The following is a 15579-nucleotide window of genomic DNA, read 5'->3' as shown; positions in this document are numbered from 1 at the left end:
GGAGATGAACAGAAAAAGGAGCACATTCAAAGAAAAATGGAGAGTTAACTACTAAGAGTTGATTAAGCTTCCCAGAATCTGGCTTACTACAGCTTACTATAAACTACAGAAAAAAGGAAACAATAACCAAAAAAATGCAAAATGCAAAGATAAAATAGAAAACGTGAGTAATATGAAATAAGTTGCTGTAAGGTTAAATAGATCCATTTGAACATGTTTTATCATTTCTCCAGTAGGAAGCTATATGAATTTGGCCCTTCTGGGAGGCTCTCTTGAATTCAAGAGTTTTAACCTTTAGAGCAACCCGCCTCCCAAATGACATGTTATCTCTGCCAGTAAGGGCATTTGCTCTCTGGTGTGACCACATTCTTGACTCAAAAAGGCCAGATAGGAATCCTCAAGCATACCTTACCACTCACAGCACCCTAACCCACCCTTACTGTTAACACTAGAAAGGCGCTCTTCCTTTCCCCATTAAGGCCAATTCCCTACTGTGATACGAGTTCCATCTACCTTTTCCCTCCTCCAGAATCCTATGTTATGACCTTATCTTTGATCCCTTAGTACTCCTGCCTTCAGCATCTCCCTGTCTACAGAGCTCTTCTCCTCAGCACTACCTGCATGATCATCCCCGTTTTTTAAACATCTTTCTGGACAGAAAACAAAACAAAACAAAACAAACCCCCCCCCCCCAAGTCCTGGCTGTTGTGGCTCAGTGGACTGAGCATTAGACTGCAAACCAAAGGGCCACCAGTTTGATTGCCAGTCAGGGCCCATGCCTGGGTTGTAGGCCAGGTCCCCTGTAGGGTTGTAGGCCAGGTCCCCTGTAGGGTTGTAGGCCAGGTCCCCTGTAGGGGAGCACGCAAAAGGCAACCACACATTGACGTTTCTCTCCCTCTCTTTCTCCCTCCCTTCCCCTCTGTCTAAAAATAAATGAATAAAACCTTTAAAATAAAAAATAAAAATAGAAATCTTTCTGGACTCCATATATGTCTCTTGCTATAGCATCCCTGCTTCTTTATTTTTGTCTCCAGTTCCTCAAATCAGTCTAATCTACCCCCCACCAAAAAAAAGTTACCAATGATCTCTACCTTCTTACAACTAACAGACATTTTATTTGATCCCTAGGCAATGTCAGCCGAATCAACCACATCTTCATTCTTAAAAACACTCTAGTCACCAATAACACATTCTCCTGGTTTTCATCTTGCATCTATGATTTAATCATCTCTTTTGCCAGCTCCGTCTCTTCATACAGGCTACAAATGCTGGCTTCCTCAAAGCCACCTTCCCCCCCCCCCAATGCATATTTTGTCCCAAGGCCATCTCATCCATGCCCTGGCACATGGCTCCAATTATTATCAACAAGCAGATGATACCCCCGAGTTAGAGATATTCCAGTGCTCTCAGTAAACAGCAACACTATTTATGCCGGAATGAAGTTAAACTCTTGGGAGCCGTGTGAGATACAGAAACCTGGGAGCTACTGAAACCTCAGTACTTCAATCTCCCTCACTCCCCATTTATCCATCCATTGCCAAATCACATAGATTTTATCTCTTATTTTTGCCACTTTTCAGGCAGGTTAGTAAGAAACTAAGAAAATTCTCTGCCAAGTGGAATGAGGAAACTGAGACAAATCACAAGACTCTATCTTCCCTAACCAAAAATATCTAAGAACAGGGGGCTTAAGTCACCATAGTCAGCCAGACAGACAAGGGAAAAAAACCAAAACCCAACTTTAGCTGGTGTGGTGGCTCAGTTGGTTGGTGTAGTCCTGCAGGCGGAAAGGTCCCAGGTTTAATTCCTGGTTATGGCACACGCCCATGTTACAGGTTCAATCCCTGGTGCAGCATGTACAAGAAGGCAACCCACTGATGTTTCTCTCCTTCTCTCAGCAATGAAAAAATGTCCTTGGGTGAGTATAAGAAAGGAAAAACAAGCCAGACTAATCCAAGATAAAGCTAAAACTAACCAGAAAATAACTCCAGTCACCATTACACGCTCATTTTACTACATCAGCATACCAAACACCACCCTGGAAATCTAATGAATATTCTGTTGAGGACTTCCCCTGGGACCTCCCCTAAAACTCCTGCCTACAGAAAATATGTAAAACCCTTTTCTTCTTTGAGCAAACTTGTGTCCCCTTTTCCTCTTTGAGCAAACTTGTGTCCCCTTTTCCTCAGTCATGAACTTTGCCTTTTCTATCCTAAGATCTAAGGGTCCAGAGGACATGTGCATCCAGGGGAGCAGTGGGCAGCAGCAGCTCACCCGGGCATACCCCCAATCCCGTCTCCAGGGGCCCCTCCTTTGCCTCACTGTCGACACCAAGCTTTAATAAACTAACTCTCACTTTCACCTGGACTCAAGTCTTGAAATTTTTCCTGCATGAGTCAAGAACCTGAAGGTTACAGGACACATGAAGGGGTCAGAATGTGCCAGGGCAGCAGCAGCCTCCAGAGCGGGCGTGGTCTGGTAGCCCGTTCATCTCACCATCATCGCCACACTGACCCTAACTCTGTCTTCTGATGTACCTGCACCCCCAATCCATGTTCCACATTACAGTCAGGGCGAACTTTAAAACGCACAGATCAGATCACATCACCCCCTGCTATGGCATCTCATTGTTCTTAGGAAAAAATACAAACTTCTAAATGAAGTCTAAAGGATGCTGCATGATTTGACTCATATATACTTCTCCAGCCTCTTACTGTGCAACTTTCCATGTCTCTGCACTACGCCCTTCCCAGGGGCACAGCATTTACTATTTTCTATGCCTGGAGCCATCTTCCTTTTTCCCTAGTTAGCTCCTAGTTATCCTTTCAGGTCTCAGATCAAAGATAATTTTATAAGCAAAACTGGCCCTGAATACCCCTGCACCAGAAGTCCAGGGTTAAGTAGCCTTGCTATATTACTAACTGTAAACCAGTATCTTTCCTTGGACACATGTCTCAATTAAGTAATTATCTTTCTGTCTGATTACTTGCTTGTGTCAGATTTCTTTAACTGAATTCTAATTATACACGAGGTCAAGAAAGACTGATGTTTTGCTCAATACTAGATCCCAATAACTTGTACAGTATCTATACAATATACTTAGTATATGTCAAATAAATGGCATGGACACACTACTGGTTATAAAGAACAATACAATAAGTAAGAAACTAGCAGTCCCACAGGAATACAGAGTAGAAGAAGAGGACTAAAAGAATTTTCTAAATTTAAATGTCCAAACAGACCACAAAAAAGATACCATTTTAAAACCCCTAAAAACAGTAAGCTATAAAGGTCTTTGAGCAATTCCATATTCAAAATGTAAGATCAAATCTGGCAACTCCACTTTTGGTCAATCATCCTACAGAGAAATAGAAATGTACTGTATTTTGCCATGGATAATGTGCGCCTGCGTATAAATCACACCCCTGTTCTTGGCCAAAACTTTCAAGAAAAAAAAAATATTTTGTTTTAATTTTTAATTCAATTATTTATATTTAGAAATAAAACCAATTATCATATTCCAGGATGTTATTTTGCATACAGATATCATTACTGCTTTCTAGAGTTACACTTTTAATCCATAAGCATAAATAAAAGAATTAAAAACATTTATATAGATATGGAATTAGTGCTACCCATGTGTAATGAGCACCCTTATTTTTCCCCTCAAAAATCTGGGTAAAAAAGTGCGCATTATACACAGCAAAATACAGTATATAAGAAACACAGTGCACACAAACACATGTATTGGGTTGGCCAAAAAGTTCGTTCTTCTTTTCCATAAGATGGCTCTAGTAGTGCTTGGTTGTCTTTAACTTCATTCAAAACAATTTTGTTGAACTGAATTGTGACAGCTGTCATATCAGCATGCATTAAAAACACTCAAAATTGGTGAATTTTTGTGCTCTTTTAATATTGAAGATGAAAAAAATTTTGCAACATTTTCAGCATATTTTGCTTTATTATTTCAAGAAAGGTAAAAACACAACTGAAACACAAAAAAAGAATTGTACAGTGTATGGAGAAGTTGCTGTGACTGATCAAATGTGCCAAAAGTCGTTTGTGAAGTTTCTTGCTGGAAATTTCTTGCTGGATGATGCTCCATGGTCAGGTAGACCAGCTGAAGTTGTTAGCGATCAAATCAAGACACTAACTGAGAACAATCAATGTTATTACCACATGGGAGGTAGACAACATACTCAAAATATCCAAATCAATAAAGTATTGGTGAAAGTGAAAAATATCTTTTATTTTACAGAAAAAAATCTAAACGGACTTTTGGTCAACCCAGTATGTGTGTGTGTGTATATATATATATGTATATGTATATGTGTGTATTGTCTTTACAAAACAAGATTAGAAACAAGCTAATATCCATCAACAGGGGAATGGTAACATAAAGCATAGCATATTCAAAAAGTGAAAAACTATGTGGCTGTAAAAAGATAAAGAAAAGAAGCTTTCAGTGCACTAATATGGAAAAATCTCCAAGAAGTAAAAATAGCAACTGTAGAACAAAAATACGATATGCTTTTATGTTAAAATTAAAAGGTAAGGGATATGAGGCTATACACGTGGATTTACAGAAAGAAACTTTCATAGCAATTGGTTGGAAAGGAGGGGTAAAGAATGGGGAAGTTGAGACAAAAGGAGGAAATAAGTTGATTATTTAAAATCTTGTACGTATGTAACCTATTCAAAAACTAAAATACATATATTAAAACTACAGTAAGCCCTGGCTGGCAAGGCTCAGTCAGTTGGGCATCATACTGCAAGGTGAAAAGTCAGCAGTTCGATTCCTGGTCAGGGCACATGCCTGGGCTCCAAGCCTGGTCCCCGGTTGGGGGCACACTAGAGGCAGCTGGCTGGTGTTTCTCTCACTCTCTTTCTCCCTCCCTTTCCCTCTCTCTAAAAATAAATAAAAATCTTTTTTTAAATCTACAATAAAATCACAAACCATCTTAATTAAAAAAAAAAAAAAAAAAAAAAAGGAGGTCAAGATCAAGTTTCAGCCCCTATCTTACACAGCATTTTAAAGATAAATCAACTGAGATCCAAACCCAGTATTCATGGTAATACTCTAAAAATTAAGATCTAAAATTCACCCTGGCCAGGCGGCTCTGTTGGTTGAAGCATCATCCCCTACACCAAAAGGTTGTGGGTTTAATCCCCAATCAGGGCACATATGTAAGGTTGTGGGTTCAGTCCCCGTTCAGGGAACATAAAAGGCGGCAACCAATCCATGTTTCTCTCACTTTCTCTCTCTCTAAAACCGATAAATATATCCATCCTCAGGTGAGGATTAAAAGAAAAAAAAATTTTTTAATTCAAAATAACTCAAAAACCTTTTAAATAATGGTTTCAGCTTTAGCACTTATAATGACAATACAAACCTGACAAAGTAGGATAACAAATATACTGAAGAGTGATTCTGGACAATGTAAACTTTAAGTAATAAGCCTAACACTTCCCTGGCATCTACAGACAAAATAAAACAATCGTTTAAAAAATCCAAAAAGGTAAAATAAATTAATATAAGTATGCATGAAACACTCAAAGGTAAAAATGAATTATTACTAAAGACAACAAAAATTGGGTTACACTAAAGGCAACTGCAGTTTATAATTCCAAACTATTTTATCATGGGAAAGCAATTGCAAATATTACCTTTCATTTTTGAGTGTGTGTTAATCAACGGATCAGAACAAATCCTGCAGGGCCACCATGGGCGCCTCTTGAATTTTGCCCAGATGAGATCTCCAACTTCATACTTCAGTGGTGCAGACTTTTTCTTGGGTGGACACTTTAGACAGACAAAACATGGGGTATCGATAAGAATCAAAAGTTTTTGAAACAGTAAATCATCTTCCCACAAGCCTTCTAATATAGCAGTGGCTAAAAAATTCTAGATGAAAACACTCCAGCTTAACAATTACAACTAAAATAGTCTCTTAATTGGTCATAACATAGCCCTTTATATAGTAGTAGCCCTTAATTTATATCTGTTTTATGTAAATAATCTACCCACACTCTGGAAAAATAAACTATTTTGATTTACAAAGACCTAAAAACTGAAATAAACAGACTCAGAAAATAAACAGAATTTTTTCCCAAGGAAAAAATTATCTTTGCCATAGTCCTTGGATCACAACACAACATGCGGGGGGTGGGTTGGGGAGGGGATTATTTCAAAAAACTGTAACAATGTTAAAAGTCTATGATCACAGTACAGTGCTGTTTGTCAATTATGTCTCCATAAAACTGGGGGAAGCAGGGGTGGGGGCAGAGACTGGTTCCTTCTGCAGATGATATTCTATACACTTCCAAAACAAACACAGATATCCTATTCATTAATTAACAATAATGGCTCTAACAAAATAATCCTGAAAGCTACAGGGTAGATTCTAGCCATGTCAATACAACTGACTTGGTTATTTCCCAGGACACATGGGGGTGGGTGCTGCACAATCCCAAAGGACAACATTCATGCAGAATACAATGTGCATCAAGCTCCTTGGACTTGCCCAATGCAGACATCCTAGGTGAATCTTTTTTTCAAAAATAATATGCCTAATTGATCTGCAATCCAAATGCCTCCATTTCAGCCCTAAACCCATATCCATGCTTTTAACAACCCATAAACAGTACAGAGCTCTTGCCCTGAGAGGAAGACAACTTTGTATTTAGTAAAACTGAGCTTCCCACCTGATAACCATACAAAGGAGTGGCAAGTGTGCCGGCATATTTCTGCACAAAAGCAGCACCAGGGCACTTTGACAAAGAATAATCTACTCCATTTACTCCAAGGGGATGTAGAAATACTATTTTGATTTTCTGTAAGTGCCATGTCTTTTAAAAAGACTTGGTGAGCTCCTCCCTCAGGCTCCAGCTCCCCTCCCTAATACATAAACAGTATCTGCCAGGCACAGATTAAGTATTTAAAAAGAGTATACTGAATGAATTGACTGAAGTCATTCAAATAAAAATAATGAGTAACATCTGAGGCTCAAAGATATCAAAAAACTGGGCTCAGTTCAATGATTTGTAAGTTACCATTCAAGTTTTAAGACTGTATTCATATAGAACTAAGTTAAATCTCATAGAATGCCCTTACTGAAAATACTGTGATTGGGATAGTTACTAGGAAATGAGACAAACTACATCTTACTACATAAATAATTTTTTAAAAAGCCCAGGAGGCCTTTTCTGCCTGTTATCAGTTTGTAAGTTATCAGGGGGGAAAAAAAAACCCCAACATGACTTCAAGGCTAGTTTAGCTTTGGAACTTTAAAACCAAGATACCAAAGACAGATGGAAAAACAAATCTTTCACTTGCCTCTACTGAAAACTGTAATTTGAGCAATTTCCTATAAAGCTCTGATATAATTTTATTTGTGATCAATTAATCTATTTGGCAATCATTACTAAATATGAAATTTCCTTATTTATTAAAGTCCTACGCAACTTTAAATAAACTAACATTTGGCGTTTGCTATGTGCCAGACACTGTTCCTCCTTTAATTCTCTTCAGGTAGATACCATATGATTACTATTTTACTATATGCCTATATAGTCATGTACTTAGTTTTTTAGTTAGGTGTCAAAGCCAGGAGTCAAACCTGGGCAGTCCAATGCAGGATCCCAAACTCTCAACCACTACCTTATTATCCAATAGCAATAAAACCCCATTATTACTGCATACTTTATGACAAATTCAGCCATAACAAATCTATGACATGACGTTGGTTCTGTCTGTCCCTCTTATTACTACTACAAAGTAATTACGTTATTAGGAAGTATAAAACAGATGCCTTCAATAGATAGCTAAGAAAGAACATGAGTGTTCTTTCTCACACAACCAGAATTACACAACCAGACAAAGCAGGAATGAGTCCTGTCTTCTGACTCCATCAGATTATGTCACCTTACACAAGACAAATAATTCAGCCTCAGTTTCCTAAGTCATAAAATCAGGAAAGAAACACATGCTCTACCACAAACCATCAAAATGAAATAATTATTAATTACACTCCTAGTATTTTCACCCAAAGGAAAGAATCCAAACAAAAGATTGTAGAAAGACAGTTAAGGCAATTAATTATAACAAAAAATTAACATCCAACAAGAGACCTGTTAAATTATGCTGACAACTCAAAAGAAATATGCAAAGTACAGATAAAATTATGGGATACACACATCCAATATATCAACCACTCAGAAACTATGATGATGATTTAAAAAAATAAAGACACTGAGAAACACAAATAAAAATGCTTCTTTAAATTAATAGTATCGTGGGTGAAGACTTTCACAAACCTGAAACATTAATTCTCTCCTTACTATCTTGATTGATTTACCATGACCACAGAAAATATATGCAAATACAATAAGGAAATACATATACAAGTATACAGTTACTTAAAAGACAACAAAATTCAAATACAACTGACCTTAAGACATAAAAAGTTAGAGACATACAAGAATTCTAGACCAAAGAAACACCTCCAAACGTAAAAACAGAAAATAAGAACAGGAAGGGAGAAAAGGAACATGACTCTTCTCTTCAGAAGAGCTTGTAAATTTCAGCTTGGAAAGAAAGACTCCCAAATAACTTTGTTAAACTCATAATTCAACTGCACACAAACTTACTAAACACCTATATACAAAGCTTGATAAGAGACGCGAGGACAAATCCTGATTCCAAGACACTTGAGGAATTACAGGGAAGACAGTGAAGAAATGTCATTTGAGCTTAAAGGATTAATTGCAGAAATTGGTTAAGAATTCACCAGAATTAATCAATCACTAACTCACTGATTCAATCAAGGAGGTGGACAAATACTGGGAATAAACATAGAGAAATCCATACATAGACACATCAAAATATTAGACACAAAACCAAACAACCCCCTCACCCCCACTCCCAAAAGAAAGAAAATCTTTAAACACAACCAGAGAAAAAGACACATTACCTTTGAAAGGCAGGAGATTTCTAATTCCCTCACCAACAACTACTGACCTCACCAATAACAGTGGGAGTCAGAAAGACAGTGGAATGATAGTTTCAGTATGCCATTAGAAAACACCTGCTAATGTGGAAATCACTGTCCAGCAAAAATGTCTTTTAAGAAATGAGCTAAATGCAATTTCAGACAAGGAAAACCTGGGAGAGTTAGTCACCAGAGGATCCTTGAAAAGGAAAATTCTAAAAGATACTCTTTAGACAAAAGGTCTGAAGTCTGAGATGCGAAAAACAAAAGGAGTACCTGTGCAAAATGGACAGTGACTGTTTAAAACAATAATATCTAAGAAGTTTAAAAGAAAAACAAGGATGAACTAAAATTTACAACAATACTCCAAGTTGAAAAAGGATAATGAGGTTAAATTATTCTTAAGGCTTGCATATTATCAGGGAGAAATAAAGTGTTTTAAACTCTACATATTGTCAGAAAAGAAGGCAATGTAAATTTTAAATACTGAAAAAGGTAGGGAGGCCTCTTGTAATTTCTGGGGTAACCTCTAAATAAAGAGAAACCAATTATGTAATTGCCAAACTTGAATGGGGGCAGGGGGTGGGGGACATAAATGGAACAATGAAAAACCTTAAAAGTCCAAAAGAAGGCAGGGAAGGAGAAGAAAAAATAAACAAGACAGCACAAAATAACATGGTAAATTTAAATCTAAATATATTGCTAATTAAAGTGGACTAAATAACAGTTCACTTAACCAAAAAGATAATTTGTAAAATTTTATATCTCAGGAGCCCTGGCCAGGTAGCTCAGTTGGTTAGAGCATCTTCCTGATATGCTAAGGTTGCAGGTGCAATCCCCATCAGGGCACATACAAGAATCAACCAATCAATGCATAAATAAGTATAACAAAAAAATCAATGCTTCCTTCTCTCTCCGCCCACCCCGCCTCGCTCTTTCTGTGCCTCCCTCCCTCCCGCTAACAGTAATTTTAGAAATATTTATGCCGGCCCTGGCTGGTGTGGCTCAGTTGATTGGAGGGTCATCCCATAAACTGAAAGGTCACAGGTTTGATTCCTGGTTGCAGGTTACAAGAAAGCAACCAACAAATGTTTCTCTCTCATTTCAATGTTTCTCTTTCCCTTCTTCTCTCTCTAAAAGCAATGAAAACATGTCCGTGGGTAAGGACAAAAAACAAATAAAAAATTTATTCCTGTAATAACACAGCGTCAAAATACAGAAAACAAAACTTGGCAGAATAAGAAAAAATATATTATAATCTTAGTGGAGATAAACCTCTATCAATAATTAACAGAATAAGCAAAAAAATAAATTGCTGAGTCTGAAAACTTCAGCATCATGGATAAAGAAGACCTAATGAACACATATAAATTCCTACACTCTAATTGTGGAATATACATTTTTTCCAAGCACAGGGAATATTTATAAATATTAACCATGTACTGAGTCACTGAGTACTCTCAACCAACTGAAAGGACTGGAATTATGTGGAACGTATTCTCTGTCCATAATGTAATTAAATTAAATTAGTAATTAATTACAAAAACATGACTACAATATGACTCTATGTTAGGAAGTTAGCAAGTATACTTTTAAATAAACTGTAGGTCAAAAAATAAATCATAATAACAATTAGAAAATATTTTGAACTAAATACCACATCAAAGATCGTGAGGAAGAAACATACTCTCTAGAATTTTACAAAGAGCAGCAAGAAAAGTCAACGTGGCTACAAGAGAGCGATCAAGTGAGAGAAAAAAAGGAAGAAATGAAGTCAAATAATTCAGGGAGAGGAAGACATATGCCCTATTCTGCTTTGAGTAAGGTAGATATCTTTGAAGGGTTCATGTTTTAAAAGGACCACTCTGAGTGCCAAATTAAAAACAGCTTTAGGGAGTTCAGATGGAAGCACAGAGCCCTACTTAAAAGGTTAGTGCAATAATAATCTAGGTGAGATATAACAGTTACGTGAACCAGGCTGGGATTGTTGGAGGGGGCAAGCAGCAGAAAGAGCCAATGAAGTTCACTGATGGAATTGATATGGGTGCTCCAGAAAGAACCAAAGGATCACTCTGAGGGTTTATGCCTTAAGTATGAGAAAGATGGAGTTGCCATTAACTGAAAATGGAGAAGACTACAAATGGTCCACCATTACCTGCAGTTTCCACTTCCACAGTTTCAGTTCCTCTCTGTCAACCAAGGTCCGAAATATTAAATAGAAAATTCCAGAAATAAACAATTCATAAAGTTTTAAAATGAATGTTGTTCTGAGTAACATAACGCAATCTCAAGCAGTCCCGCTCAGTCCCGCTCCACCTCAGACATGAAGCACCCCTTTGCCCCCCGTACCTGTGCCCTGCACGCTACCTGCCCATCAGTCACTTAGTAGCCCTCTCAATGATCAGATCAAGGGTCAAGGTATCCCAGTGCTTGTGTCCGAGTCACCCTAATTTTACTGAATGATGGTCCCAAAACAAAAGAGTAGCGATGCTTATAATTCGAATATGCCAAAGAAAGGTTGGAAAGTGGTTGTGACTTATCATCAGGTAAGCAGCAGCCCGATACTGTCACCTACACCCTATGCACCTCACTTCATCTCCTCACATGGGCACAGTATCATCTCACATCATGAAATGGGTGAGTGTGGTAAAAGAATGTATTTTGAGAGAGACCACATTCACATAACTTTTATTACAGTATACTATCATAATTGTACTATATTACTAGTTATTGTTGTTAACTTCATACTGTGCCTAATTTATAAATTAGACTTTATCCAAGGTACGTATGTCAAGGAAAAAACATTATATATATCTGTGATTTAAGGCATCCGCTAGTGGTCCTGAAACATATCCCCCACAGATAAGAGAAGACCATACTGTGAAGGAGAAGTAGGTTTTGGAAAGAAACATCTGGGAATTTGGTTTTGGACAAGTTAAGTATGAAACTCCAACTTCAGCCCTGCGGTGGCTCAGCGGACTGAATGCCAGCCTGCGAACTGAAGGGTCGCCAGTTTGATTCCCAGTCAGGGCACATGCCAGGGTTTTGGGCCAGGTCCCCAGTTGGGGCTGTGCAAGAGGCAACCAATCTATGTTTCTCTTGCACACTAATGTTTCTCTCCCTCTCTTCCCCTCTCTAAAAATAAATAAAATCTTTTTAAAAAAATAGATAAAAATAAATAAAAACTTTTAAAAAAGGGAAAATAATTCAAAAGAAGGAGAAAAGCTAAAGGATGTAACATTTTCTCTGTTATCTTTAACTGCAAACAATAAAAGTGAAGAAAAAAGCTAACTGACATTACAAGAAGATAGCTAAGCAAATTTGGAATCATTTGCTGGTTTATTAAGCAGTCATTAAAAATTACTATGGGAAGCCAGAAATACATTAAGAAGAATACAAAATCTTTAAAGAGGTTACAATAAAGGACTATGCAAATTTTAATTAAGTATAGACTCTGGTGGAATTTTTTTTCCTTTGTAAACTTTAATCAAGTAATTGTTTCAAGCAATTCATGTTAAAAACATAGAAGTAAAACTTGCCAAACAGGTTTTTTAATTTCTCCCATTGTTCCTTTAGTCATTTGAGGATATAGTTTTTTGGTAATAGTTTAAAAAGCTTAGATCACTTGATGATAAAAATTAGTGTCTTATCTCTGTATCTCTAGTTGTCACATAGTAGAGGATGCTGTGGATGTTCAGATAATGTACACTGAGTTGATTAAATTTAGTTTAAGTAATTCATGTTGAATCACTCATTCACATATGCATAAATTTGGAAACTGGTAAACAGGGATTATTTCTACAGAGTGAAAATTATGGAAGACTTTTTTTTGTTTTACAGTAAGCACTTTCAAGGAAAATATTTCTTCATATTTAAGCATTTTATAAATATCCTGAGTGGCTTATAACTCAGGCATGGAACAAACAAGTCATCTGGGAACTCACAGTCTCTTTGGAAGACAGAAATTAGCAAAGTGAAATAGTCTCAATGGTAAGGTGGGGAATGGGAGTGAAGATATCTTAGAAAAGGAACTAGCTATATTATTAGTAACAAATTTCTCAAAACACTTCAAGAAATAAAAACAGTCAAAGTAGACTAGCTAGCTATTTGTGAAATAAAGATAGGACCTAGATCCTTTTTGTTTTCAATCTCCTATTTCACTCTTCCCCACCTCAAAAGCTCACACACGAAACTATCCACACTTACCCTTTTAGATCATACTCTTTATCCTTCTATCTCCTCTCTGCCAGGAATTCCTCTCTTTCTCCTAGGTTCCTTCAGGAAGCCTTCCTCCCATCACCTCCTTTCCTTTGGCTAGGCCAGTTACCTCTCCACTACGTCAAATGTGTCACTTAGCTTATCATTACATTGTTTTCAGTTTATGTTTATCTATTCCATCAGTCTCAAAGTGAGCAAGGAAAAGATGTCATTCACTTTTGAATTCCCACATCTGGGACAAAATACATGTTCAATAAAATAATAACATTTTAAGTAAACCAAAATTGACTGCAGTGAGCCGTGACCTAAGCAGCAAAATTAGGTGCTTTATTCTGTAAGCTTCAGCATCCATCAAAACTTGGTCCTGACTTTCAGTCAAGGTTGGCAGCATAGGCAGATATGACTCACCTCTTTGTTCAACCACATCAAAATTACAACTAAAATAAAGAACCATCACTCGGACTTAGAACTATCAGAAATTGAGTTGAATGGAAGTCTGACAACTATGGAAATAAAGAAACCACAGCCATCCAGACTGGTAGGAGGGGTGCAGATGCAGAACAGGCTGGTCCTTCATCCATGTGCGGTGGATAAAAATTCAAGAGGGATATTTTGGGTGCAAGGAGGCCCAAACCCATACCAGGTCCCCCAACCCAGGGTTCCAGTGCCAGGAAGGTAAGTCCACACAACTTCTGGCTATAAAAACCAATGGGGATTTAGACAGTGGAAGAAACTTCTGGAGCCCCAGGCAGTTCCTCTTTAAAAACCCACACATGGACTCACCTACTAACTCATTCCCTCCAGGCTCCAGCACCAGGGTAGCAGCTTGAAAAGCACCACTGGTATTATAAGGAGAAACTGAAGTATCCAGCATCAAGGCGAGCGGAGGCCACTGTCCCTTTCTAAACCCTCCACCCACAGATCAGGCAAGCTGATGTCATATCTGAGACTTCATCAACTGCTTAACACTGTTTGATGTGCCTTCGAGATGTCCAGAGACTCTGTGAACCCAAGCTGCTTTTCCATATGAAAAGCTGGTCTCTGCTCCTGCTTCATAACTTCCTAAATCCTATCCAACAAGCAACAGCTGGACTCAGTGAGCCCCATGCCTGGCAACAGCAGCAGCCAGCCTAGTTTCACAACTTGGCTTCACCTGAGTACCTCCCAGCCCAGCACAAGTAGCAGCCATCTCAGATTGCTTTATAGCTCAGGCAGGGTGGCCCTGGACAAAACACAGGTGGGGGCTCACCTTGGCCTGTACCACCCAAAGAACCCCAGGGCTGATGCACCCAGGGGGCAACTACAGACCACATCAGAGTACCACTACCATGTCCCTCCACAGCTGATCCTCCACGGAGGGTGGAGGTGGTCACAGCCAGTCCTTGCAGCTGACTGGCCTGGGTAAATCCCTCCCGTTGACCTGCCAATAGCAACCAAGGCACAACTTCAAGAGGGTATACTCAGCCCACATGAAGGGTGAACCTCGAGTACCCAGCTTGGATGAAGGGGAGCCTGTGCCACTGGACCCTACAAGACACCTACTGAATAAGTCACGCTTCAAGACATGGAGTCAAAGCAGCTCTACCTGATACAGAGAAACAAACACAGGGAGGTGGCCAAAATGAGCAAAGGAACATGGCCTAAATGAAAGAATACATCAAAACTTAAGAAAAAGAACTATATAAAATGGAAATAAGTAGCGATCTATCAGATGCAAAGTTCAAAACACTGGATATGCTCAAGGACCTTAGTGAGAACGTCAATAACATAAAAAAGATCCAGTCAGAAACAAAGGATCCACTAACTGAAATAAAGAACAATTTACAGGAAAACAGTAGAGTGGATATAGTGAAAAATCAAATCAATGATTTGGAACATAAGGAAGAAAAAACAACCAATTAGAACAAGAAGAAGATAAAAGAATCCAAAAAAGGTAAGAATAGTGTAAGCAGCCTTTGGGAGAACTTGAAGAGGTCCAACATTCGCATCATAGGGGTGCCAGAAGGAAAAGAGAAAGAGCAAGAAACTGGAAATCTATTTGAAAAACTAATGAAAGAAAATTTGCATAATTTGGTGAAGAAAATAAACATACAAGTCTAGGAAGAACAAAGAGTTTCAAATGAAACTGATACAAAGGAGCCCACTCCAAGACACATCACAATTAAAATGCCAAAGGTTAAAGACAAAGAGAATTTTAAAAGCAGCAAGAGAAAAGAAGTTAGTTGCCTACAGAGGAGTTCCCATAAGGAACTCAGCTGATTTCTCAAAAGAAATTTTGCAGGCTAGAAGGGACTGCCAAGAACTATTTAAAATCATGAACAGCAGAGACCTACAGCTAAGATTGCTCTACCCAGCAAAACTATAACTTAGA

At 38.1% G+C, this 15579-nt stretch overlaps 1 protein-coding gene and 1 pseudogene across 7 annotated transcripts in view; one reads left to right on the top strand and one right to left on the bottom strand.

Moving 5' to 3' along the window:
* The window catches only part of NSD1 (nuclear receptor binding SET domain protein 1), a 144610-nt gene that overhangs the window by 76976 nt on the left and 52055 nt on the right, over positions 1–15579 (bottom strand). For all 7 annotated transcript variants that reach the window (XM_054568535.1, XM_054568537.1, XM_054568538.1 and 4 more), the window contains one exon: positions 5668–5803. In XM_054568535.1, coding sequence (XP_054424510.1) covers positions 5668–5803 — 136 coding nt within the window. The remainder of the gene's footprint in view (positions 1–5667; positions 5804–15579) is intronic.
* The window catches only part of LOC129066752 (RNA transcription, translation and transport factor protein-like), a 32236-nt pseudogene continuing 28151 nt past the window's right edge, over positions 11495–15579 (top strand).

Source organism: Pteronotus mesoamericanus, unplaced genomic scaffold (genome assembly GCF_021234165.1).
Source record: "Pteronotus mesoamericanus isolate MK-2021 breed Mesoamerican mustached bat unplaced genomic scaffold, CSHL_Meso_final contig_2, whole genome shotgun sequence".
Classification (NCBI taxonomy): Eukaryota; Metazoa; Chordata; class Mammalia; order Chiroptera; family Mormoopidae; genus Pteronotus; species Pteronotus mesoamericanus.
This window is presented reverse-complemented; position numbering and strand designations above follow the sequence as displayed.